Source organism: Maniola hyperantus, chromosome 9 (genome assembly GCF_902806685.2).
Source record: "Maniola hyperantus chromosome 9, iAphHyp1.2, whole genome shotgun sequence".
Taxonomy (NCBI): domain Eukaryota; kingdom Metazoa; phylum Arthropoda; class Insecta; order Lepidoptera; family Nymphalidae; genus Maniola; species Maniola hyperantus.
In genome coordinates this window covers 13732679-13760388 of record NC_048544.1, presented here as the reverse complement: position 1 = coordinate 13760388, position 27710 = coordinate 13732679, and the positions used below count along the sequence as shown (strand labels likewise).

The 27710-nt window shown below is 38.4% G+C and overlaps 1 protein-coding gene across 3 annotated transcripts; it reads right to left on the bottom strand.

The window, feature by feature from the left end:
- Positions 1 to 297: 297 nt before the first annotated feature.
- On the bottom strand, positions 298 to 26657 carry LOC117985146 (serine protease gd-like). 3 transcript variants are annotated; one of them, XM_034971837.2, is made up of 11 exons: positions 26506 to 26657; positions 18068 to 18277; positions 16952 to 17499; positions 13389 to 13514; positions 11917 to 12004; positions 9677 to 9784; positions 8306 to 8482; positions 7504 to 7671; positions 5162 to 5321; positions 3485 to 3517; positions 298 to 2743 (listed from the first exon to the last, which is right to left on the bottom strand). In XM_034971837.2, exons 1-11 carry the CDS (start codon positions 26506 to 26508, stop codon positions 2547 to 2549), a joined length of 1818 nt encoding a protein of 605 aa, XP_034827728.1. In that variant the 5' UTR covers positions 26509 to 26657; the 3' UTR covers positions 298 to 2546. The 3 variants fall into 3 exon arrangements, with proteins under 3 accessions (XP_034827728.1, XP_034827726.1, XP_034827727.1); XM_034971835.2 differs by having other exon boundaries at positions 11917 to 12001; XM_034971836.2 differs by lacking the exon at positions 3485 to 3517.
- Between the last annotated feature and the right edge of the window lie 1053 nt (positions 26658 to 27710).

The following is a 27710-nucleotide window of genomic DNA, read 5'->3' as shown; positions in this document are numbered from 1 at the left end:
TTATAAATAAATTTTCTCTTATTTTATTAACTAGCTTGTGCTCACGACTTCTTCCGCGTGGACTACACAAATTTCAAACCCCAATTTCACCCCCTTAAGGGTTAAATTTTCAAAAATCCTTTCTTAGCGGATGCCTACGTCATAATAGCTATCTGCATGCCCAATTTCAGTCCGATCCGTCCAGTAGTTTGAGCCATGCGCTGATCAGTCTGTCAGTCAGGCACCTTTTCGTTTTATATATTTAGATTTACTTACGGTCCATTTTTCTACATCCAGGGATCTAAATAAAAGTCTTGGTAGCCATATTATTAACAGTATTTTTTATTGATCGTATACTAAAATCAAAATGCCGTATCAAACTCACAGCCAGCGTAGATAAGGTTATTCGATTGTAACTTTTCAAAGTTTCAAAGTTTAACCGTCAACTGTGCGAAAATGATAAATACAGGGTGTAACAGAACGCTAGCCAAAACGAAGACAGGTGATAGTACTGATGATTACTGATATGATACCACAAAAAATCGCGAAAATAATAATAATCATATTTTGTAAAAGTTCACGATAGGTATATTGCAAATAAAACATCTGACTTACGCTAGAGGTCAACGTTACGTAAGTAGGCCATTTGGAGTCAATGCCTCGTCGTAGGTGGGGCATTGATACTAGTGTTGAACGCGTATACATTGCGGGGTTGAAAAATAATTAATCACTAAAACTACAAAATGTGGGGAATGGTTATTGGTATTGGATTGTATTTAGATATATTACAATTACGCTAAGTTTTTACTAGCATTCTGGTTACACCCTGTATATTAAAATAGATGATTCCCTCGACTTCGTCCGCGCACGCGATTTATGTTGTTAATAATCCCGTGGGAACTGTTTAACTTTCCGGGACAAAAAAACCTTTGCCCGTCCCTGGGATGCCAGCTATCTCTGTACCAAATTTCGACAAAATCGGTTAAACGGAGGCCCGTGAAAAGCTAGTAAATAGATACATTTTCGCATTTATAATATTATTACAATGAACGAGAGAAGAACGGAGAAACGTGACTGGACATCTTATCTCCATACATTTTGGCAGATTAACACACAGTTAACGTTAAGAGCTAGAGCGCACCACGGAAAACTTCCGTATGTTTTTTCCGCAAAATCTGTAAAGTATAGAACTACATAGCGCACGGCGGAATTAATTCCGCACCGGATTTTGGTAGATTAAAATTAAAATTCGCGGATTTTAAAACGCACCGCAACTCAATGCACCGTGGTGCGTTAACCTGAAAGTTCAGGGTTTGAAGCTCACATTGTTTAGAAATCGTGGGAGTCACGACAATTTGAAAAGTTTACGGCTCGGACACTCATAAATGAATACAAGACAGCAGCGACGTGCGAAGATTCTTAGGGTTCCGTACCCGAAGGGATCTAACGGGACCCTTTCGTCCCCGCTGTGCGTCCGTCCGTGTCTGTCTGTCAGCGGGCTGTATCTTGTAAACCTAATAGGTAGAGTTGAAATTTTTACAGAATATCTTTTTTATTTTCGCTATAACAACAAATAATAAAAAAAACAAAATGGCCGCCATGAAAATTAAAGAATACTTATTGTGTTATTTCTTGTACGTTGGTACGGAACTCTTCGTGTGCGAGCCTGAATCACACTTGACTGATTTTTACTATTATTGTGTCCAACGCGGTTGAGTAGATATAGGTGCAACGCGTACGCGCGCATTTAGTGCGACGTCTTGCCGTGCTGTTTCCGTCGCTAGTCGCTGTCGTCGTATGTCCAAACATAAAGCTGATTGTTTACTTGGCAATTTCTAGGACCTTAGGGATTGTACTGCTGCTGAGTGTGATTCGACAGGAATATACTTACTCAGTCTAATAAATAGTTGAAATCCCAATGTATGTCCAATAATAATATGGTTATTATCACATAGGTACCAATCGGACGGAAATATTTCGAGGATTCTATAGTCATAAAGGAGATCGCATACAGTGCGACAAGGCTCTCTTGGCACTTGAATGACATTGACAGGGGGGCGCTGTTGGAGAACAAAGGGTTAGAATATTCAAACAAGAACAAAGGGGAAACTTGACGGCAACGTTAGTTCCGATTTTCGTCACGCGCCGAGATAGCCTTGTCGCACTGTAAGACAGATGATGTGGCTTAAAAATGATAGTAATATGACGTATTCTCAACACAGTTTGGAGACAACCACGTGACCTTACTGTTTATGCGATCACCGTTATAATTTTTTTTCAACAGTAGGGCTTCCATCAGTCCGTAACTTCTCGGATAGGTTTTCTTTAGTTTGCAATATTTATAGGTACAAATAATTTGCGCATTTTATTCTATTTTATTTTATCATAAGTAGGTTTTTACTTTACCTACTTTTTAACTACAATTCATAATTTAAATCGTGTTTTATCCCCTTTTCGAAAAATTACATATAAATTTTGTCAAATTCTTTTTTCAACACTAATAACAATTTGTCAAAGCTTTTTTTGCCTGATTAAGTAGGTAAGTATTCTTATTTTATTTCTAAATCCTAAAGGTTGCTAGTGATATGATCTCTAATCCAAGGCAAGAATTTGGCAAGATCCGTGAATACGACGTAGTGGGTCGGGTCGCATCTGTACTCGTTGTGTCTTGCCACAGATAGAGAAACCAGACCACGTAGGTACCAGGTGCCTTGCATCTGGAACACCATACCACCGCCGCTGTCGCCGTTGCAGACGGATGTACCTGTCAGATTTCATAGATTATTAATAAATCTCATTAAAAAAACTAAAAAAAAATCGTTCATAAAAACTTTTTTAAGCGATCTGTAGGGCAATACGTAACAGGTTTGGGTCTGTAACTGGCAGTAACTTATACGTTTACTTCAAATCGGCCTATATTTATTTGGATTATATTGTTACTTAGATACATGCAATTTAAAAACTTAAGTTATATATGTACAAGTTTTTAGGTGAATAAAAAGCACTAAGCAAGGCAAGCAAGGCGTGACTAAAAGTTATTTTTTTATTTTCTTTTTGCGTAGGTAGCTAAGGTAGGTAGGTAAGTACAAGGCTATTTTAGAATTGGAGTGTGGTTAATAATAAAGCGTGCTTGCATGGAACAATGTCTACTTTTATGAGTTATGGGGTTGGTATGGATGTTAGTGGAGTGCTATTAAAATGCCTAAAATTGGTTTATCTTCTAAAAAATTCACTTCAAAATCTAGATCCATTCTATAAATAACATTTGATGGAACTTTTGATTTTTGTAAGTTTTTATTTGTGTAAGTAGGTATATAATACAGCGTTACTTTCTAAAAAAGATAGTTATAATCTATTTTTAATGAATAGCCAAAATAAAAATAAACAAACACCTGGTATTAGGTAAAGAAAAATAAGCCTTTCCCAATTATTCAAGCGTTAGAAACTAGAGTGAATTCTAAGTAATTTCTGTGCATTACAATCTCAATGTTATATGAAAACATACTTTTTCTTGTGCCGGTTAGTTCATCGTCTGTTCCTGTAATAAATAAATATTTATAGGAATGCGCGAGTAGGTACCTATAACATTTTTTTCTCAAAATGGAAAATTAAATATGTCCTAATTTATCACGTTTTTTCATGAACATAACAAGAATATCAGTCTGGCATAAAAGGTCATTTTATTCGGAGGTACCCAAATAATATACGTGATCAGATCTTTCCCTTCTATACCTACTAAATGACAGATTAACTTGAAAATTTACAACTTAAGGCTCAGGATACTGACTTACTAATAAGTAAGTATAGCAAACTAAGTAACTACTACAGTAGCGTGCGAAGAAAATATTATATAGCTGGGACCTTGTTTGTATCATTTCGATGTACCTATCCACCTGTATTTTTATGTAAAAAAACATTTACAATAAAGAAAAAAAGAGAGTAAAGAGAGGAGTACAATAAAAGAGAGAGAGTAGTTGGACTCAGAAGCAAATATGTCCTCCAAACTAGGACAAATCCGGGAAAGCCCAGACGGATGGTAACCCTAGTTGCAACTAACGATCATGAATGGCCTTTGCAACGGATATAATATAAATGCGTACAAAATGATATTTCACTCGCCATCTAAAATTTATGTGTTAACTTCATATCAAAAGTATGATTTGAGCTCTTATTTTAAAGGTGAACCGTACTTTTGATATGACAACTGACACATAGAGTTAAAATGGCGAGTTAGTTCTCATTTTGTACGGACAATACTATAGGTAAGTATACTTTAGTTTTCTTTAGTTATTCGTGAAGCGTCCACACGACCTTGTTACCGCGAACTGGCAATGAAATCTTGAACGAGTGAAAAAACAAATCGCGCGCTTACTCGTTTCTCCGAGAAGGTTTATGCGATTTGTTTATCTTTTCCAAACTAAGGAAAACCAAAGTATTTATAGATACACTAAAATGATACAAATTATGAAACCAGCCTAGTGATATAAGCTTCAGTATACACAGCAATAACAAGTGACTATAAGCACCTACTACCGCCAAAATCCGTATTGTAATGGGTAGGTTTCTAGGTACATTTTAACCTGTATAAAGCGATGTTAACTAACTACCTAATATAAGTAGAATAAAATAATGGTGGACTACTTAAGCAGAAGCACGCAAAATGACGCGTGTACGATTTTAAATGGAACTATACCTAGTTCAATCTTTATACCTGCTTCCATAGCTAGGCAAAAGTCCCTAATGCTAATGCGCGTGGCCGCCATTTTAGTGACGACAGCACTAGACTAGTTTCGAGCCGATGGTATATTTTTATTTCGGCTGACGTCAAAATGAGGTCATTTCGACGTTAATGAGACATGGCTCCAGCGCAATAGCAATTTGCGGGACTTATACTAATATTTTCTATGTGTTTGCCTGTCTGTTACATTTTCAAGGCCCATCCGTTTAACCTTTGACGGGTAGATAGGTACCTATAGAGATAGCTTACATTCCGGATACAGACATACAGTGCGACAAGGCTGTCTTGGCGCGTGGCGAAAATCGGAACTAACGTTGCCGTCAAGTGTCCCCTTTGTTCTTGTTTGAATATTCTAAGCCTTTGTTCTCCAACAGCAACAACCTGTCAATGTCATTCAAGTGCCAAGAGAGCCTAAACATGGTCTTGTGGGAAAAAAGTTCTTACCATCCCTATACCCGGCGCAGTAGGTGTAGTCCCTATCGGTGAACTTGTCGAAGAAGGCGCTGTAGGAGCGGATGCAGGTCTCCTGGTCGACCACTGGCATCTCCACCAGGGAGAGCTCCTCAGTGGCCACGCCTGTATCGTCGAAGCCCCAGCCTACCACCTGGTGAAAACATAAGACATTCAAGACAAAATTGGGTATTTGACTCCAATTTTTTATTACTTTATTATAAACTAGGATAAAAATAATGACGTAAACTGAAAAAACCAATTAAATCGATCAAATAATAAAAAAGTTATAAGCATTTAAATATTTCTGATTAGACAGAGATACAATATAGAATTATGACGTCATTTTGATTAATGCCATTCGCTTCGTGCGGTTTCATACAAATTTTCGTTTTGCGAGAAAGGGATAGAAGACCCTTCCACTCCAAAATTAAAATGCCTGTAACTATGTAAATCTTTGTTGGATTTTAATATTTTTTTCAGCGTAACCTGTTTAGGGGTTGGAAATGATTGCCTTTAGGGATTGAATTTTCAAAAATCCTTTCATAGATTAAAATATCACCTAATTTGACGGCGAAGGGAAACATCGTGAGAAAACCTGCATTGGTGAGAATTCTTCATAATTTATTCTCAAAGGTTTGTCAGGTCTCTTTCTGAGAGGAGACCCGTGCTCAATTGTTAACCGGCGATGGAGTGATCATCACAGGGTATTTTTTTTGCGGGTAGCTTTGGGGTGTCAACGACATTTGTTGTTATAGCCGCAATCTTAAATATATAAAAGGCAAAGGTGACTGACTGACTGACTGATCTATCAACGCACAGCTCAAACTACTGGACGGATCTGGCTGAAATTTGGCATGCAGATAGCTATTATGACGTAGGCATCCGCTAAGAAAGGATTTTTGAAAATTCAACCCCTAAGGGGGTGAAATAGGTGTTTTAAATTTGTGTAGTCCACGCGGACGAAGTCACGGGAATAAGCTAGTAGAAATATAAATTCTGTGAAAATTTCAACTTCCTATCTATTACGGTTCATGAGATACAGCCCGCAGACAGACAGACGGACAGCGGAGGCTTAGCCACTTGATCCCGTTGGCACCCTTCGAGCACGGAACCTTAAAAAATGCGGACATTTCGTTTTTACTTGAGGCGAAATGTATTTATTATTTTATTTATTATAAACCGTTAATAATCTGCATGTTCGTTTCCGCAATATGACTGGTGCATTCAATTAACCCAATAACGAAATACACATATTATTTTGTTGTTGATTAAAAAAATATTAATTACTTACTCTCTGCGATGCAATAGCGCGCCGTGGCCGACTTTGATACATGCAAATAACAGGGTCTGGCCGAACTTTTGCTTTTCTTATAGCATGACCAGAAAAATAAAAAACCTGCCCTGGGGGCGGCCGGCGGCGGCGCCACGTTCGAATTTGTCTATGCCACACACAATACGGCTATCGTATAAAAAAATTAGTTTTATTAGTTTTCCGCAACATGAAATGAAAATGGAATGAAAATTTATTCATAAAAACTATGTCGTATAAAAAATTTAGTTTTATTAGTTTTCCGCAACATGAAATGAAAATGGAATGAGAATTTATTCATAAAAACTATGTCGGTTTACAATTTTGTGTCGGGAACCCTGAAGTAAGTTTAATAAAACATGGAAAGGTTTTTTCTGGTCAGGCTTTAATAATAATAATTATTACTTCAATACGAAAACACTAAGCGGTGATAGACTATACCCTATCCGCGGAATGAAATTAGTATGGCACTCTCTTTGTTACGTAATTCCATACAAATGAAAGAGACAAAAATCTCAGTGGGCGTTAACCATTTTGAGTCACCATCCAATCACAAAAGAAACTACCTATGTTTTCTCATTGAATTTCGATTGTTTTTGTGAAAATATTTTCGAATTGAATTTCGATTTTTTTTTTAACTGACACAATTAATTTTATTTAGTATATTTTTACTAGGTATCAGTTTAATTATTTACAGTGCGACAAGGCTTTCTTGGCACTTGAATGACATTGACAGGGGGGCGCTGTTGGTGAACAAAGGCTTAGACTATTCAAACAAGAACAAAGGGGAAACTTGACGGCAACGTTAGTTCCGATTTTCGCCACGCGCCAAGATTGGTTTAATTAGTTTTAAGGTTTATTGTACCTAGTGTAGTGATCAAATAAAAAAGTTTTCTTTCTTTCTTTCTTTAAAACATGTCTATGTTGTTGGTATGGGATTATGATAGAGCGCGGCGCTATACTAACTTCGTTCCGCGAATAGAGTATCCTTATATTAATGACAAGAACTTCATGAAGTACTTACGGAACCCTTCTTGCCAATAACATTGCTCAAAGCCACCTGGTTCTCAGGCCAAAGACAAGCGGCCCTTACGAACTCCGTGTACTCGACTGACTTGCGCATCCTGAGGACGCTCAGATCCCTGGCGAAGGGAGTCTTGTTGTACTCTGGGTAAACGGTGATCTCCGCCACCTGGGGAGAGCGAGAAAAAAAATGAAAAAAAATTTATTAACCAAAAAACAATCAACGTAAATTTTTCCTTGTATGATGATACTTAACTAACACTAGGTTGTGGGTACCTAATCTTATATTGCACTAGCTTATGCTCGCGACTTCGTCCGCGTGGACTAAACAAATTTCAAACCCCTATTTCTCCCCCTTAGGAGATAGACAAAACCAGTTTAGTGAAAGAAGCGAAAGACTTACGAATCTGATCTCCACGCGCTCCACAAAGATCCTCGCGTTGTCGAGACAGATTGTTCTTTTTAGGGTTCCATACCTCAAAAGGAAAAACGGAACCCTAATAGGATCACTTTGTTGTCTGTCTGTCTGTCTGTCAGTCTGTCAAGCAACCTACAGGGTACTTCCCGTTCACCTAGAATCATGAAATTTGGCAGGTCTTATAGCAGACATTAGGGGAAAAATCTTTATGCATCATAGTTTTTGAATTATCGTGCAAAATGTTGTAAAAATACGACTGTAGTACGGAACTTTAGGTGCGCGAGCCTGACTCGCACTTGGCCGGTTGTTGACTGTTTGCAGGAGTTCTTGATTGTCTAAAGTGTCATACTCAGCCATCAAAGCAACAAAGAACAATATCACTCACGAATCTGATTTCCACACCCTCCACAGAAGTCCTCAGGTTATGCTTGCCCAGGTAGATGGTGAGAGTGTTCTTGTTGACGGGCTTGGAGGAGTTCTTGCGCGTCACGCAGTGCGCCGCCGTGATCACGTGCTTGTGCGAGACTAGTGTCCCGCCGCAGATGTACTTGCTGTCTACCGTCTGGAAAGAGCAGAAACTTAAGATAGGTTTACTAGGAATAAAAGTTCAAATAAGCAGCTGTTATGGTCATCTTATATTTTAACTAGCAGTTGCCCGAGACTTCCGCCCCGTAAAATTTCTGGTTTCTCATGAGATCAGAATTTTCCCGCTGCAAAAGGCCTCACTTACCTACTCACTCAGTCCTTAAGGCACGGAACCCAGAATGCCTAAATGCCAATTTCATATCTCTAACTTCAAAACATACGATTTTCACATACAACCTTCGACCCCCCCTTTCACCCCCTCAGGGGGGAATTTAGTTGGATCCTTTCTTATCTGATAACTACCCCCTAGAAAGAACCTACGTTTCAAATTTCAAGTTAAAATAACAATAGTTAAAACTTTCTACAAAAACTTTTCCTCCCTATTTTACCACCCTTAAGGGGGGAATTCCCCAAATTTACTTACCTATACCTACAGATTTTTATAATTTAAAGCTCATAACCTAAATGTCGATTTTCAAGTCTCTAACTTCAAAAACCTGAACTTTGAATAATATAACGAAAGACTTGTCTTCTAGTAAATTTAAGAAAATCTTTAATCGCTTCGACAGCCATAAAAATCAAACATTATTGTTGATCAGACTTCTGTGGATCAGACTTATTTCGCTCAAAACAGGTTTGAAATTAAATAAGTAGTTTTTGATCATCTTGTTATTACCTTGGGTGATAGGGTGACCTTTATCAAGAGGATCATTCTTATTACATTACTTAGAAAATGATAATGATTATGTTGCAATAATATTGTATGTATTGATACTCATTGAGTATGAAAGAACAATGTCTTCACGCAGGTACATCCCCTCCACTGTCTTCCAGAGCTTTACTGTTAGGTATCATCAATACACATATTGTGTTGAAAAACGTCGTAAGTATGATATACGACGTTTTTCAACACACTTGTGAAGAAAATAATACTAAAAAAATATTTGTACCTACTATTGAACACGATCTGTTTTGTATCGAAACTTTTTAAGAACAAAGCAACTCAACCAATAAAATAAAATAAAAACTCTATAACTCACTTGTGAATAATAGCTATGAAAAAGTCACAGTTTGATTATAGGTGTCTGCGGTGACTGGTGAGCCAAGGGTGAGCCACTTTATGAGCAAGTGTGTTGATAAATGTTTGAAAAGGATTTAGTATTGTACTGACCTGAATTTGATAAAGTGCTATCTGCCACGGCCACTGTCCTTCCAAAGTGGGCTTGCCGTTCACGACCAAGGGGTTCGGGTTGTTCCGTATCACGATACCGCACTGATCCTGAAACAATATTCAGCAATTAAACTTCAACAGCAAAGAAAATCAAATGTTGCTGACATAGGGAGAGATCTATAGAGCGCACTTTGACTTTGCTCAGACTTAAGTTTGAGTTTAAACAAGACAGATGTGAGAGATATACAATTACATCTGTCTCGTTTTAACTCAATCTTAAGTCTGAGCAAAGTCAAAGTGCGCTCTATAGATTTCAGCCATACGACCTCCCTGGCGCAGTGGTAAGCGCTGTTGTCTTATTAGTGGGAGGTCACAGGTTCGATTCTTGGCAGGGGTTTGGAATTTTATAATTTCTAAATTTCTGGTCTGGTCTAGTGGGAGGCTTCAGCCGTAGCTACTTACCATCGTACCGGCAAAGCCATGCCGCCAAGCGATTTAGCGTTCCGATACGATGCCGGGTAGAAACCAAAGGGGTGTGGGTTTAATAAAAACTGCCATACTCATTCCAGGTTATTCCGCTTTCTTAATAATGAATAATATGTTTCATCTTAGACTGCATCATCACTCACCACCAGGTGAGATTGCAGTCAAAGGCTAACTTGTATCTGAATAAACAAAAGACAAACGGAATTTATCATGATTTCATTTAGAAAAATCTGAAACACGAAAAAGCAGATTCATTTGACAATAATTCAAAAGCACTTGTAAAAGTTTATTTTAATATTTTTTTTATTGAAAATGTAACAATAAACTTAAACCTTGCTTTATCTAATTACTGTACAAATCATGAATAAGTCAGTAAATAACTTTTCTATCTCTATTTCTAAGACGCTCGTCGCGTCGCCACAAGTAAACTGTTAAGGAAATTCTTGTGAAATTCGTAGCTTCAGCCTTCAACCGGCTGGATTTTACGTTACACCTACTTAAATAAAGGATTGTTTGTTAATTAGAATTACCATCGACATAGGATCACTTACTTATTTATCGGTTCTCGGAATTACGCAACTCTCAATTTCTCATAATAATAATATATTAAAAATAAAATAAATACGGAACTGCTATAAATATGCGTAGGCCATTGTAAAATCATTAATTATTATTATTCTGTTTCCTTATCACTGCTGACGATACGACGAATCACGAAATGACTAGAATCATCAATCTATTTCTAAATGCATCACGCAGACCGCAAAATATTTTGATCTTGGAGTTCCATTACCTACCTACGCGTTATAAACCCATAGGTACCCCTAATTGGCTTCTACATAATTAAATCCGGTACACTCTGAATATTAAAACAGGTTTTAACTAAAAATGTTGTTACTTATCACAAGGGAATTTACCTTATACCTTACCTGGTAGTAATCAGTAGGTACCCTTATTATAAATGTGAAAGTGTGTTTGTTTGTTGATTTATTGGTTTGTTGGTTTGTCCTTCAATCACGTCGCAACGGTGCAACGCATTGACGTGATATTTTGCATGGGTATGGATAAAGACGTGGAGAGTGACATAGGCTACTTTTTATCCCCGAAAATCAAAGAGTTCCCACGGGATTTTCAAAAACCTGATTTCACGCGGACGAAGTCGCGGACATCAGCTAGTTCAATAATATTTTCACAGTAGGTACCTATTCGTTATTGGATGGTGGAATATTTTCGTTCGTTTTGTTAATAAAAATAGGTAAGTAGGTACACTAATATAATAAGATTGTGTCTGTTGGTAGGTTACTTTGTTAGTCTGTTACTAATTTGCGCCTCTACTTATCATTATTACCATCTTTTAATGGCCGCTACAGCATTTGCGAGGGGTTGGCGAGCGCGAAGTGCAGCCTGAGAGTAAGAAATCCCACGGGATTTTTAAAAGCCTAAATCCACGCGGACGAAGTCGCGGGCATCATCTATACTTCTATACTATAATATTATAAAGAGGTAATGTCTTTAAGTTTGTTTGTAGGGGGTAATCTCTGGAACTACTGAACCGATTTTGAAAATTCTATCACCAATAGAAAGCTACATTACTCCTGAGTGACATAGGCTATATTTTATTTTCAACGGGATTTTTAAAAGCCTTAATCTACGCGGACGAAGTCGCGGGTATCATCTAATGTAACATAAGTTTTATTGTTGTTGAAAAAAATTTTTTTTTTTATATCACTTGTTCTTAGGTACTTATAACTTACAGATTGCTTCTTATTGCCGCTGCCGAAGTTTCCAACGGAAGGTAAGGTGGCCGGGCCCGGCGACCAGTACTCGTCGGGATCTGGCCTACTAATACAACAATAGACATATTCACTAAAGTAAAAAAAATACAATGTTATTTTCTTAAGGCACTTTTTTAAGGAATTATTATTCGTAAATAGATGATGCCCGCGACTTCGTTTGCGTGGATTTAAATTTTTAAAAATCCTGTGGGAACTCTTTGATTTTCCGGGATAAAAAGCATACGTCCTTCCCCGGGATGCAAGCTATATCTGTACCAAATTTTATCAAAATCGGTTGAACGGATAGGCCGTGAAAGGCTAGCAGACAGACACACTTTCGCATTTATAATATTATTACAATTATTATTAGTATGAATTAAGTAGGTACCTAAGTTTAAGTTAACCGCTGACCCACTGTGGTCTTATTTAATTCCCAGCTGGAGCAAGTTGGTAATTTATAAAGGCTGAGGCTAGGACTAGTTTGCAATCAACCTACTGGCATAGGTGTGCCACCAAGCGATTTAGCGTCCTAGTTTAATGCCGCGTAGAAACTATTTAGGGGTGTTGATTTAAATTGCCAAGCTCCTCCAGTTAGATTAGCCTAGAACGTAAGAGCTTGTCCAGAAGCAGCGTATTCGCCGCGATTCTCTCGTGCGTATCACGCGCGACCGTTTTGCCCAGAAAGACCTTGTCCAGAAGGAGCGAATTCGCCGCGAAACGTTTCCCGCGAATTCATTCGCGCGTTACCGAGATACTAGGCGCCAATACATCGCGCCCAAAAGCATCGCGCGAATTCAAAATACGCACGTAAATCGCGTGCACTACGCCAGACTCTCGCCTTGCGCGTGATTCGCGCGTAATGCGCGCGAGGCGAGATACTTATAGGGACGCCGTGTTGCGCCCAGTTAACGCGCGAACTCCAGAGCGAATGCACGTATCCAGAATGGAGCACCAAAATTTCGCCCAAATGCTCGCGCGTAGGTACGCTCTTTCTGGGCAAAACGGTCGCGCGTGATACGCACGAGAGAATCGCGGCGAATACGCTCCTTCTAGACAAGCTCTTACGTTCTAGGCTAATCTAACTGGAGGAGCTTGGCAATTTAAATCAACACCCCTAAATAGTTTCTACGCGGCATTAAACTAGGACGCTAAATCGCTTGGTGGCACACCTATGCCAGTAGGTTGATTGCAAACTAGTCCTAGCCTCAGCCTAGACTTTGCTGTCGACAACGTTGTCTTGCAGACATAAATCTGTCTCATTTTAGTCTGGATAAAGTCAAAGCAAAATACGCATAGTACGCAGCAGAAAATATTGTATTGTATTTCGACCTTTAGAAAGAGATAACGGTTTTGCAGAGCGTTGTCTCTGTCGTTGTCGAAAAAAATTCCCATAGGTATGAGTGACAAAGACAACGCCAGTCAGTCAGTTTCTCCTTCCTTAGATGACGTACCTGTCATCATCATCATCATCCTTCGGCCTGGTGGGGTAGGACGGCCGCGGGGTGAACTGCGACTGCTGGTAGTTGGAAGTCGTCCGTCTGTCGTTAACGTTCTGTGCCGAGACCTGGCCACCACCACTGAGTAACAAGTGCTATGTTAGCTACAAAATACTCCAATGCGTTCAAACTATGAAAACCAATGACATTCCGACATATTAAAAACTAGCTGATGCCCGCGACTTTGTCCGCGTGAAATTAGGTTTTTTAAGAATGCCGTGGGAACTCTTTGATTTTCCGGGATAAAAAGTAGTCTATGTCACTCTTCAGGTCTTTATCTATACCCATGTAAAAAATCACGTCAATCCGTTGCACCGTTGCGACGTGATTGAAGGACAAACCATATAACCAACAAACAAACAAACTTTCTCATTTATAATAAGGGTACTGATATTTTATTTTGATTCAATATACAGGGTGTAACCAGAACGCTAGCGAAAACGAAGAAAGGTGATAGAACTGATGATTACTGATATAATAACATAAAAAACCGCGAAAAAATAAATAAAAATATCGTATTATTTTGTGAAAGTTTACGATATATTATTACAAATTAAACATCTGACTGACGCGAGAGGTTAACAAACGTTACGTTCATAAGTCACTCGGATTCAATGCCGCGTCGTAAATGGGGCATTGCCCCGAGTTTTGCGCGCTATACATTGCGGGTTTGAAAAATACTAAATCACTAAAACTACAAAATCAGGCAAATGGTTATTGGTGTTGGATTGTGTTTAGGTAGTATAACAATAACGCTAAGTTTTTGCTAGCGTTCTGGTTCCAACTTGAATTTTTAATATTGTTTTCAAAATATTCCTAAGGCGCCATCTCCACGGCCGAGAGAGTTTCGGCGATAGTCTTGCCGTGTCACAAAATTCGATATAAACTCTATGGGCCAATCTCCACAGGGCGATGCTATCGCGGCGATAGTTTGTATCGATTTTTAGGGTTCCGTACCTCAAAAGGAAAAACGGAACCCTTATAGGATCACTTTGTTGTCTGTCTGTCTGTCAAGAAACCTATAGGGTACTTCCGGTTGACCTAGAATCATAAAATATGGCAGGAAGGTAGGTCTTATAGCAGATATGAGGGGAACAATCTGAAAACCGTGAATCTGTGGTAGCATCACAAGAAAAAAAAAAAAATGTGTTCATGAACAAATATTGCTATTTTCAACTTTCAAAGTAAGATTACTATACCAAGTGGGGTATCATATGAAAGGACTTTACTTGTACACTCTAAAATAGATTATCATTTATTTTTAGGCATGATAGTTTTTTGATTTATCTTGCAAAATGTCCATAAAATACGATTGTAGTACGGAACCCTCAGGTGCCCTCAGTGCGCGAGTCTGACTCGCACTTGGCCGGTTTTTTGAGACACGGCGAGACTATCGCCGCGATTCTCTCGTCCGTGGAGATGGGGCCTAAGAGTGGGGAGTAAGATGGGGAGTAAGAGGCATTTTAACTTTGCGCAGACTTAAAAATGATGTTAATAAATCATAATGTACTGTAGGTACCTAAGTATGCAAATTATTTAACTCGGATACCGCAATTTTAAGTGACGAGTAAGACAAATGGAGGTCATTGACTTTCGTATTTTTAGTTTCAACGTATTATAAGTAGAAAATATTGGTATTTGAAATCACAGAATTCAGAATGGGTAATAGAAAGAGGTTAGGCGTAAGGTGAGTATAGATGACTACAGGTGTAACTTCACTGACAATTATGGTGCGGACTTCGGAGGGTTACAGCGACGTTAAATTTCTTGATTTTTATTTTTTTATTTTTTACATCAACTGTCTCCCTCCCGCATCCCACCGTCACAAGGCATCTCATTGAAACGGTATCCCTAGAAACATACACATTAATGTTGGAGGAATTGTTGTATTATACAGATTATTTCTATTACCATTTTAAGAATTCTGTGTTCAAAACCCAAAACAAGATTTTTATATCAAAGATAGAAAAAGAATAATACTTAGTAATATTAATGTGCTTGCTAATTATAATTATTCTACAAAAAAAGAAAAGTTCTAGAGAATATTTAAAAAAGTTAGAAAATACCGAAAGGTACCTACTGGAACGACCTACGTAGAATTACAGTTCTTGCAATTCACGAAGGCGAGTGGCTCATGCTTGTGTTTAAGTCGTATCGGGTATTAAGCATGGTATAAGTAAGGTACCTACCTACACTGAATTTGTGCGTTTGCGAGCACTTGCTCGCGACTGATTGGTCCGACATGCACGCACACCGACGTAACTACAAGTAAAGTCCACTCGCCTTCGTGAATTGCAAGAACTGTTATAAGTTACGATCGTTTGTTAAACTTTCAAAGTCAGTACATTGCATGCTTTTCAAACAGCTGTAACCACAGCTGTAAGCAAAGTTACAAGTCAAATATTAAGTAAACACTTGATAGGTTATTTATCATGCAAGATTATTTAGGAATCTAGATCAATCATCAACTTGCTAGATGATTGAGCGAAAATCCAATAATATGGGAGGGAGCGTTGTAGTACAAATTTCCGATCAATTCTTAGTTCTAGCACTTGCTTAGGTATCGATAACAGCGGAAGTATAAGTGCCGCAAATTGCTAATGCGCGTGGCCGCCATTTTAGTGACGTCAGCGCTAGACTGAAGTTTCGAGCTGTTGGTATATTTTTATTTCGGCTGACGTCAAAATGACGTCATTTCGATGTTATAGAGACATGGTTCAATGGGACAATTTGCGGGACTTATATATAAGTATTATTATGCTGGTATGTACCGGTCGGATAAATATTTCATTTTCACCGCTCCCTACCGTTCTACAAGGCTGGCTGCACTATGGCTGATTAAAATTTTAACCCAGTATTTTACACTAATTTTACATTAGCATATTATAACAAGCATCTAAAAAGTCCTCAGTAGTAGGTACCTAGTGCCTCGTCCAATTTCAATATTATTCAATCAATTTATAATCTGTGGATGAGTTACAGTTAGATAAAAAATTAGGATAGACTTACAGAAGACCATAAATAAAAAGGGTTATTTTTTTATCAGATGGTGCAACGCAAAGGAGTGGTTATGTTTTCATTAGTCTGACGGCCAGTTTCACAATCTACAGATAAACTTTATCTAACGAATAAATTTGACGTTATGACTGTTTTTGTATTGGGAATCAGTCAAAGTGTCAAATCATAGATTAGATTTATCCGGCGGTTGGGAACTAGGCCCTAAATAATATTATTTGTTTTTTGTTTCTTTGTGGCGCGTGGACCGCTTTTAATGATTCTACCACCAATAGATTTGTCTCTTCCGAGGGCTGTTATGAAAGTCGATAAACTTTTAAAATCACAGTTAGGTTTAAGGTTTCCTGAACCATTTTTCCGTTTAAGAGCCCATTGAGGATTTTCGGGTTTTCAAAACATGAAGTGGGTGGTAGTTGATGGTTCAGGAAACACCAATCGCTCAAGGGGTAAAGTAGCCAATGTGTCGCCAGCCTAATGTATTACTGTTTAGAAGGTACACTTACATGCTGTATAGGTTAACGTTGCTCTGGTCTAACGGAGGGTTAGCGGTGGGTACGTACACTGGTCCGTCACCCGACGGTCTTCCGTAAACAGGTTTCGTTTGAGGTTTATCTTCTGGCCTGATTATGATAGTGGGCCTAGTTTGAGTGTCAACGGGCCTTTTCTCCGTCGGTCTTTGGACTGGTCTTGATTCTGATGACGAGGGCCTTTCGTTGGGCCTACTGTCTGGTCTTTGAGTTGGTCGGGATTCTGAAGGGCGGCCATTATTATTCGTTGGTCGATTATTATCTGGCCGAGATTGTGGTCTGGAGGAGATTGAAGTTGGATCAGGCCTTATAGCATCAGCTGTATCAACAGCTGGCTGGGGATGATCGGCATTGCATATCTCCCTCCCATTCAGTCTTATGGCACGTAGCCTTGGCACTTTGTTAAGCACGTTGTACTGCACGAAGAATCGAACTGCCACAGCTGGGCCAGGGTGGATTTTCATTTTTGTGTTCTCAATCTTAAAGTCTGTGTTGTCTGTGGTTGTGACATCTCCAACCCAGTTCTGGAAAAGGATTTAATGATTTACCTATTGCAAGAAGCAAGCATTTATGTGATTACATCATGGGTTTTTAATATGGTTAATGGTTATTCCATGATGTAGGAGAAGACGTTGGGATATGGTGAGTTAGTCGTAGATTGCTAATGCTTTGGCTCTAAGATAGTTTAAAGCCTCACAAAGCAATAACATAATGTTTCGAGCCTCACCCGTTGTATGAGCTTCACATTTTGAAGGCTAAAAGACACTTCAAAGTTAATTTTTTCTGATGAACTTTCTGGAACCTTGATGTTTTTACATCTTTGAAGATTTTCTCGGTCTCAAAAATTGTTGCAATTCTTCCGGGTTTGTTCGTTTCCATCTCAGATTGAAACATTACTTAGTCGCAGTCAAGTATATTTAAAAAAAAAAATTTTAGCCATGTTAGTCATCATTACTAATATTCACACTTCCCCTCCAATTAAGCGTAAAGTTTGTGTTAAGAATAGGTACGACAGTAGTGCAACGGGTGTGGTTTGAACTTTATTGGTAAAGGAGACTACTGAAAACTATGGAACTAAGGAAGAATCCTTACCCCCAAAATGTCTGCTTTGCTATCCAGCACTACATTCAACCACAGCGAGTGTAGGGTGCTGTCTGTTGACAAGTTCACGACTCCGTACCACCGTCCTTGTTCGGTGCCCGAGGGTTCGTACGAGAACACGTTGGGGCATGGCGAGATGGGCGTGGATTCCTCGTGTGTTGGCACCAGCAGACCTATGACTAGAATTAGTAATGCTCCAATCTGTGGACAAAATTGCAAATAAAACATCTTTTAACATTCCTCCTGCCCAAATTTTGGCTACAGCGGCCAATCTTAATGGAAACTAGCTAGTTGGCTAGTAAAAAAGCTATAAAGATGCCTAGTCAATCCGCTGCGGCGGTGGTGGTTTCGATGAGGTTAGATTAATATCTAAGTTTAGTTGATTATATTGGTTTATTATAATTAAGATTTGATAAAAAGGTAAGTAAACTTCTTCTTCTACGTATCCTTTTATTTTTTATCGCAGACCAATGATCTGTGTTTGTTATAAAGATATTGAAATAAAATAAACGAATAAACCGACCTCAAAAACTCTGAAAAACCTAAGAATATACGTCATTGAGTATCACATCAAAATTGCTCAAGACGAAAGCTAGTTTCCGAACATAGATACAAACATAACATACACCCATACTAATATTATAAATGCAAAAGTGTGTCTGTCTGTATGTCTGTCTATCTACAAGCCTTTCACCATCCGTTCAACCGATTTTAACGAAATTTGGTACAGATATAGCTTGCATCATGGGGAAGGACATAGGCTATTTTTTATCCTGGAAAAGTAAAGAGTTCCTACGAGAATTCACGCGGACGAAGTTTTGGGCATTATCTAGTAAATATATAATTTAAAACCTCCTGTTTTAACTCGGTTAAAAAAGAAAGTATCTACTTACTACTTATTATAAGTAGGTAGGTCTACAATCGACAAACAACGATTCTTTGAAGCGCCATAGGTTTAACGGTTATCCGTACAGGAAATTCAAGTATGCTAATATAAAATTTGGGTTTCTTGATTTGCACTTTGCAAATTTTTTAGGATTATTTTCAATTAGATGATGCCCGCGACTTCGTTCGCGAGGATTTAGGTTTCTAAAAGTCCCGTGGGAACTCTTTAATTTTCAGGGATAAAAAGTAGCCTTTCCCGGAATGTAAGCTATCTCTGTACCAAATTTCATCAACATCGGTGGAACTGTTGGGCCGTGAAAACCTGACAGACAGACACACTTTCGATTTATATCTAATATTAGTAGGTATTGATTTTATTGACCGAGCGAAGCGAGTTCTCTACATAGGCTTGCGACATATCTTTTTAAAGACGATTTTTAACAGAGTAAGTATCATCATCATGATCAACCCATCGCCGCCTCACTACAGAGCACGGGTCTCCTCTCAGAGTGAGAAAGGCTTGGTCTACCACGCTGGCCATGTGCGGATTGGTAGACTTCACACACCTTTAAGAACATTATGGAGAACTTTCAGGCATGCAGGTTTCCTCACGATGTTTTCTTTGATAAATATCGGATTTTCGGAACTATTTAGTTACTTAAAACGCACATAACTCCGAAAAGTTAGAGGTGCGTGCCGGGGATCGAACTCCCGACCTCCAAACACAAAGTAAAAAAAAAATTATATACATACCTACTTAACAGAGTAAGTAAATTTTTTTAAATTTTTTAATAAGAAGTAGCATAATAAATGCATTTGCATGTATGTCCCTTTCCAGATCTAAATAGTTGCAAATATCCATGCAAAAATCACGTCAATCGTTGCGGCGTGATTGAAGGACAAATCAACAAACAAATACGCTTTCGCATTTATAATAAGGGTACTGATTGGTAGCAATAGGATAGCAGCTATACAGAAATTGGATCCAGTTAGGGTTCCTATACCTATCTAGTATCTAGGTACCAAATTGATTAATTAATATTACAGTGTTAGGTGATTAGGATCCAAAATCAGCTGTAGTAGAGTGATTAGCGAAGGCGTTAATTGTACACCGACGATCAATTACATCTGTCACGTGACTAATGACTCGCCGCGGCGTCGCTCGGTTCTGACTAATTCACAAGTTTCGTCGCGTGTTGCTGTTGACGGAGAATATCTATAGTTCTATGTTCTATACTAATTAATGAATTTCTGCCTTAGTGTGATTAATTAATTATTATTATATTATCAATCACGACTAATATCTACATAGTGGGGACATGAAAAGAGCCTCCCCGCGTGGTGCGTATAGTATTACACCGATCACAAGCACCTTATGGCGTCCCTGGAAGCAGTACTACAAAAACAGTTAAGTAGGCTGACTAATCTTTTCAACACGATGCGATGGCCACCTCAGACAGATTGAGTTAAAGCAAGACAGATTTACGTGAGAGATCTGTCTCGTTTTAACTCTAAGCAAAGTCAGAGTGCGCTCTATAGATCTCACCCTTAGACCGAGCTATCCGAGCGCAGTTGCGACTTTTTGAGTTGCGCGTGTTTGAGGTGACCGTCGACTCGAGAAGAAGAAGATCTACATGTAGAGCGGAGCGAGACCAATAATTAATCTATGATCTACACAGTAATTATTATAAAACAAAGTCGCTTCCCGCCGTCTGTCCCATCTGTACGCTTAGATCTTTTGAACTACGCAACGGATTTTAATGCTGTTTTCATCAATAGATAGAGGGATTTAGGTGGAAGGTTTATACGTATATTTTAATAAGTGACTAATGACTCGCCGCGGCGTCGCTCGGGTTTAACTAATTCTCAAGTTTCGTATCGTGTTGCTGTTCATGGAGAATATCTATAGTTCTGTGTTCTATACTAATTAATGAATTTCTCCCTTAGTGTGATTAATTTTTATTATTATCAATCACGGCTTATATCTATATTCTACATAGTATAAAACAAAGTCGCTTCCCGCCGCGGAGTCTGCCCCTGTCACAGATTAGTTCATTTATCTGTGGCCCCTTTGTACGCTAAAATCTTTTGGACTACCTTCAACGGATTTTAATGCGGTTTTCATCAATAGATAGAGTGATTCAAGTGAATGGTTTTGTACGTATCAGTACCCTGTGTGTTTGTTTGTTGGCTTGTTGGTTTGGCCAACTCCTTCTACAGGTCGATGTACATTATTTTCTGCTGCGTGCTTGGGTTCGTGAATTTTGGCCCGACCCGGAAATCGAACCCAAAGCCTCGTCATCCGCAGTCAAGTATGCTAACCACTAGACCAACGAGTCATTGTCTCATATTAAGTAGCAATAGGAAATGCATTCGCAGTGCGTAAATTCCGAACACGTGTAGTGCTACAATTTATGGAACAAACGTAGTATAAGTCCCGCAAATTGCTAATGCGCGTGGTCGCCATTGTAGTGACGTCAGCACTAGACTGAAGTTTCGAGCTGATGGTATATTTTTATTTGCTGACGGCTGATTTTTACGGCTGACGTCATTTCGATGTTAATGAGACGTGGTTGCAGAGCAATAGCAATTTGCGGGACTTATAGGTACTTATCTTGCGTTTTTCCAAAACAAATCGTAGAAAACTTTTCGGAGAAACGCGTAAGCGACGCGATTTGCCCTGCTGTTAAGATCTTCTGGAATTAGGGTTTTCACTCGTATTTCGTTGTCAGTTCACGATAACAGAGTCGTATGGACAGCCTATATTATGCACCTCTTTACGCATTTCAGCGAGAAGCTACTTATTTCTCTTTTAAGTAAACTAGACAAACTAAAGTTTTTAGGGTTTCGTACCTTAAAAGGAAAAAGGAACCCTTATAGGATTACTTCGTTGTCCGTCTGACCTTATTCCGGAAAATTAAAGAGTTCCCACGGGATTTTCAATAAACCTAATATCACGCGAACTAAGTTCCGGGCATCATCTTAATAAATTATGACGTGCAACTACAATCATAGATAACCTAATAATAACAATTATTGTACAAAGTTCAACCTCATATTTTAAACATATAAATTGTAGAGATATAGAAACAATCATTAAATCTCGGAAAAAATATGTTTTCTAAGAAACGTTACAATAAACGCGTAATTCACAGAATTTTTAACATAATATTGTTGTTATTAGGGTTGATACATATTTTATTGCAATACTTTTTAAAAGCTTTTTATTATAGTAGTTTGTATTTTTATAAGTAGACTAGCTAGTAGCTTAGGCTCACGTCTTCGTCCGCGTGGACTACACGAATCTCAAACCATATTGTATTCATTTATTGTTTGCATTCCAAATACAATTCCTACAGTTTTTACATTATAGGCATACACCATTCGGCATACGCCATTCGGCATACACCATTCGGCATACAACATTGGAACCCCGTGGGGCACAGCAATTTAGACTAACTTAAGAAGATGGGTGCCATAATATTTTTTTTATTTTTAAAAATCGCTTAGTTAATAATAGTTTCTTAACCGGCTCTGTGTCAGCCCTAAGAATATTATTAATAAAATATCCAATTGGTAAACTGATAATAAGAGCCAGGAAGTCGGACTTTCCATATCATTGTCTGCACCTCAATTCGCGAGAAATCCGTAAAGGATCAAATTCCCAGATCAATTATGTTTTCTGGTTAACACAAAGAAGATGTATATTATTGAAATTATTAGAGATTCATATTTTTAGAGCCTACCTAGTACCTACCAAACCTGTTCGCTTTACTTGGAGCTGGCTCAAGACACATTGCTGCAGAAGCGAAATGAAATGACGCCTTTTCTTATGTATTACAAAGTTACATAAAACTATACTGTCTACCAATCCGCACATGGCCAGCGTGGTAGACTATGGCAAAAACCCTTCTCACTCTGAGAGGAGACCCGTGCTCTGCAGTGAGCCGGTGATGGGTGGTGGTGATGATCATGATGATGATACTGTAATAATCTATTTTCTTTACTATATTTTCTGTTTATTTATGTACTAACTGATGCCCGTGACTTCCTCCGCGTGGATTTAGGATTCTAAAATCCCGTGGGAACTCTGATTTTCCGGTACAAAAGTAAACTATGACACGCTCCAAGTCCTTAACTATCCATGCAAAAACTTACGCTGATCCGTTGTTCTGTTACGCGTGATTGAAGGATTTAAACCAATAAACAAAAAAAATTTCGCATTTGTAAAATTAGTAAGATTAATTTATTTTTACCACTCATTCTGAGCACATCCACAGCACGCCTTTCATACCTTCCTGAGGTTGTGGAAGATAAGATTCTCGAGCCCTAAGTCCGCTTTTTATATGACTTAGGTATTGATTTCGCAAAAAGTAAATTGAATTTTATGTTGACTGTGAAAAATGCACGAGTGCAAGTGTCGACTGTAGACACGCATCAATTTTTTTGGTTTTATTGGATACTAATAAAATCATGACACAGGGTTTTTACTTTTTAGTAGAATGTAGCGTCGCTCCCTTCGGCTTTCCCGCAATGTGATTTGAGCCTAAGATTAACGATTGTTATTTCTTTGTATTTTATATCTTAAACCCAGTGTTCGCATATATGCAAAAAGTATTTAATAGTCAAAATTCGCAAAGTTGCAAATTGCTATTGAGCTGGAACTATGTCTCATTAACATCGAAATTACATCATTTGACGTAGGTATATTTCAGTAAAAATATACTATCAGCTCGAAACTTGAGTCTAGTGGCGACGTCACTAAAATGGCGGCCACGCGCATTAGCAATTACAAATTAACATAAAGTATAAAATTCTTTAGATTTTTTACTACGAATTGACGATTGACGCAGGACTCGGTTTCGATTTGAATGGTGGCCGATTTTTTTAAAATTCAGATACAAGTTAGCCCAATCTCACCTGATGGTAAGTGACGATGCAGTCTAAGATGGACGCGGGCTAACCTGGAAGGGGTATGGCAGTTTTTAATAAACCCATGCTTCTTTGGTTTCTACACGGCATCGTATCGGAACGCTAAATCGCTTGGCGGCATGGCTTTGCCGGTAGGGTGGTAACTAGCCACGGCCGAAGCCTCCCACCAGACAAATTTTTGAATGACAATGATTTGAATGACATCGTCCGCGTGGATTTAAGTTTTTAAAAATCCCGTGGAAACTCTGATTTTCCAGGATTACGCCTACGTCCGGCTTCGCCACGCTAGCTGTCTGTAGTCCTTACCAAACATCAAAATTGGATAACTAGATGGGCCGTAAAAAGGCAACAGACAGACTGACAGAAAACTTTCGCATTTATAAAATTGATGATGATGATCAACCCATCGCCGGTTCACTACAGAGCACGGGTCTCCTCTCAGAGTGAGAAGGGTTTTGGCCATAGTCTACCACGCTGGCCATGTGCGGATTGGTAGACTTCACACACCTTTGAGAACATCATGGAGAATTCGCAGGCATGCAGGTTTCCTCACGATGTTTTCCTTCACCGTTAAAGCAAGTGATATTTAATTAATTAAAACGCACATAACGCCGAAAGCTGAAAAGTTAGAGGTGCGTGCCTGGGATCGAACCCCCGACCTCCTAAAAGAAGGCGGAAGTCCTAACCACTAGGCTATCACAGCTTTATATGAATTCTTTTGAGTATAGTTCTTATTGGTTGGCAATACAGCTACTAGACATTTTTTACTTGTTACTCAAATGGAATAAACCAGCCAACTATTACCTACCACAAAGATAACTATAGGTACTAGTATGTAGTTCCTTGAAATAAACGCATACTTACTTCTAGTAATTTTTTGCATAAATTCTCAAACAAACAGTGAAGCACTGTATTTTTAATTAATTAAAGCAACAAAAACTCATTTTTTGTTTCTGTGTCTTGACGATTGAAGACTCCTGTACACAATAGCCCAACGAACTCAAGTAATTGACGGGCAACGCTGTTTTAAAATTGTTTTTAAATCGTTTAAACGTTACAACAAAACCTTCGCAATACGCGGCAAATGTACATCAAATGGTCCTATACACTATAGCTGAGTGCATTGGCCGAATCTGTTGGTCCAATGTGTATAAGAGTGGGGTTGGTTGAGTTTGCTTAGGGCATTGAACGTTACAATATACGTCGTCCTATATTTAAAGCCGTTTTTTAAATTGTTAAATAATGTTTTGAAAAATTAGATAATTTACTTTTAGAATTTTTGTAATGGAATTCTGTCAAAACGCTTTTATTTATTCAGCGTTTAAAGTTTATTTGGGATTGAAAAATCTGTTTTGTTTCTATTTATGATTCTATTCCGTGTTAGAAATTAAAGGGACTAGATGAAAATGATATACGCGATTTTGTGAACTAAAATCTAGTTTTTAAAAATCTCGTGGAAACTTTTTGATTTTCCGGGATAAAAAGTAGCCTATTTCCACGTTTCTCTGTATGTAGATATCAAATAGGGGTAGGGCGACGGAAAAGTAACAGACAGACACACTTTTGCATTTACATATATATTTTTTAATGGAGATAGCGAGCAAAAAGCAGGCGATTTGCAGCACCAGAGGAACTGATGATGCGTTGCCGGCCGTTCAGGAATTTGTTGGTCCGCCCCTTGAGTAACCCCATGTTGTAATCTAGTGGGACCGAAGTTCCTACTTCGCCATGGGATATTGAGTAGGTATGGGCAATAAGCTAAGCTGATTCCTAGTTCCATGGTATGGACTACGGACTATGCATAGTCAGTAAATTATAGGTTCGCCTCTCACTTTACTAAACATACTATTTTTGCGCAGTCGTGCATAAAAAACGTTTTCTCATGAATTTATGTTACAAAGTCGCATGTTTTAAATTCAAATAGGCTTGCGCTCGTCTACAATCATGCCTGATTGAAATAATGATGAGATCTACATAAAATACTGTTACCTAGAAGATTTCCTTTTGGATTTTCGTAGCAGTGTATTTTTGTACTTATTTAGATTTATTGAGTTAATGAAAGTTTATGTTAAGTAATACATTTTATAACACTTTACATCTTTTCGGTTACTATATATTTTATTAGAAGGCCAGCTGAGCCACGTCTTTATACATGTAGATTTTTAAAAATTCTTTGATTTTCTGCAATGAAAAGTAGCCTACGTCACTCCCCAGGTCATCTAGTTCTGAGCATATCCATGCAAAAAATTAGTTGATCAAACCAACAAAGAAACACACTTTCTCGTTGGGTAGTGAAATAGTGATCCCTTGTTATATATCTAAGTCCGACTTTGTTATATTTACGTTTCAAAACTACCTCTCATCCTGATCCACTCTGATATCCGTGGTCTATGTCACGGTTTAGATAGCAAAACTCACGCTCTCCTAACGTACTATTTTAATAATCATAATTATTAAGATATATACTTAATTGCTTATATAATTTGCATCCTGTTCGTGTGTTACATGTTTTCCTCTACCAAATGTCAATGATACAAACCGGTTATCACTTGGAAATCACCAAAAACACTTAACCACAAAATCACCAACCGATTATACGATTAACGCCTTACCATATTTTTTTGTTGTGCATCAAATCGGACAAAACTAAACAAAGTTATTAATTTTTTCGCGACGCATGCGTCTCGCGCGGTATCACTTTTTAGAATAAAGACCTGTATATAGAAATATTGATCTAAAGGTCAAGTTTATCATCTAGAAAGACAGAGATGGATAATTAATTACGGTATAAAAGAAAGAGATAAAAGGATGTATCTGAGGTTTTCTTATTTTGAGGTTATATACGCGCAAACTGGTTAACATTGATGGCTGTGGCGATTAACAATATCTACTTTGAGATATTAAATATGAATATGTTGGGATGTTTTTTCCGTGTTTTTGTTAGTTCTAGAAGTAATTAATTATCCCACATCGAGACGAAATAGATTAAAATTGAATATATTATTATAAATAATGAATCTTGGAAAAGGGATTTTTTCTAGCAAGATTTGCGCACGATCTTCGATGATAGAAAGTACCAGCATATTTTTAGATTATTTACGCGTTTGTCTGTAATATTTAGGTGGGCTTTAGAAGCGTTAAAATTACATTAATTTACTAAGTAAAGTTTGTAGAGGAAACGGTGCATGATGGAAATTTTCCATATTAGGTAAATGTGCAGATGCTCGAAATTTTCGCACTTCTGCCCGCAGAGAGTTACAGGAACGGTATTTTTAGAGCAGCAGATGTCCCGTAAAATGAACTTAATTTGAATAGTGTACAAGTTCTTCATCATCATCATCATTATCAACCGATAGGTGTCCACTGCTGGACATAGGTCTCTAGTACAGACTTCCACACACCACGGTCTTGAGCGCCGTCTGAATCCAGCGGCACCCTGCAAATCGTTTGATGTCGTCTGCCCACCTAGGGTGGGGATCTTCCAACACTCCGCTTTCCGTTGCAAGGTCGCCATTCTAGCACCTTGGGACCCCAACGTCTATCGGTTCTTCGAACTATGTGCCCCGCCCATTGCCACTTCTAAGTCGGTTACTCTAGTTCTCCTGCGGATCTCCTCATTTCTGATTTGATCACGTAGAGAAACTCCAAGCATAGCTCTCTCACTCCATCAGTGAGCCTTGGCGGTGCGACTTGCGAGAGGTTGTAGAGGGAGTAGAATAGGTACAAAAAGAATGTCATGATGACACATCTGTGACGCATGGAATAGATCTCATAGGTCTCTTGTAGGGACTTCCACACGCCACGGTCTTGCGCCGCC

What these genes read in the sequence shown, in the direction of transcription:
- LOC117985146 (XM_034971837.2), bottom strand. An exon ending in GATGATGATGATGATGACAG is followed by an intron (nt 12,005 to 13,388) that starts GTACGTCATCTA and finishes TTGTTGTATTAG; the next exon opens with TAGGCCAGATCCCGACGAGT. An exon ending in CTGCGCCGGGTATAGGGATG is followed by an intron (nt 3,518 to 5,161) that starts GTAAGAACTTTT and finishes TATTTATTACAG; the next exon opens with GAACAGACGATGAACTAACC.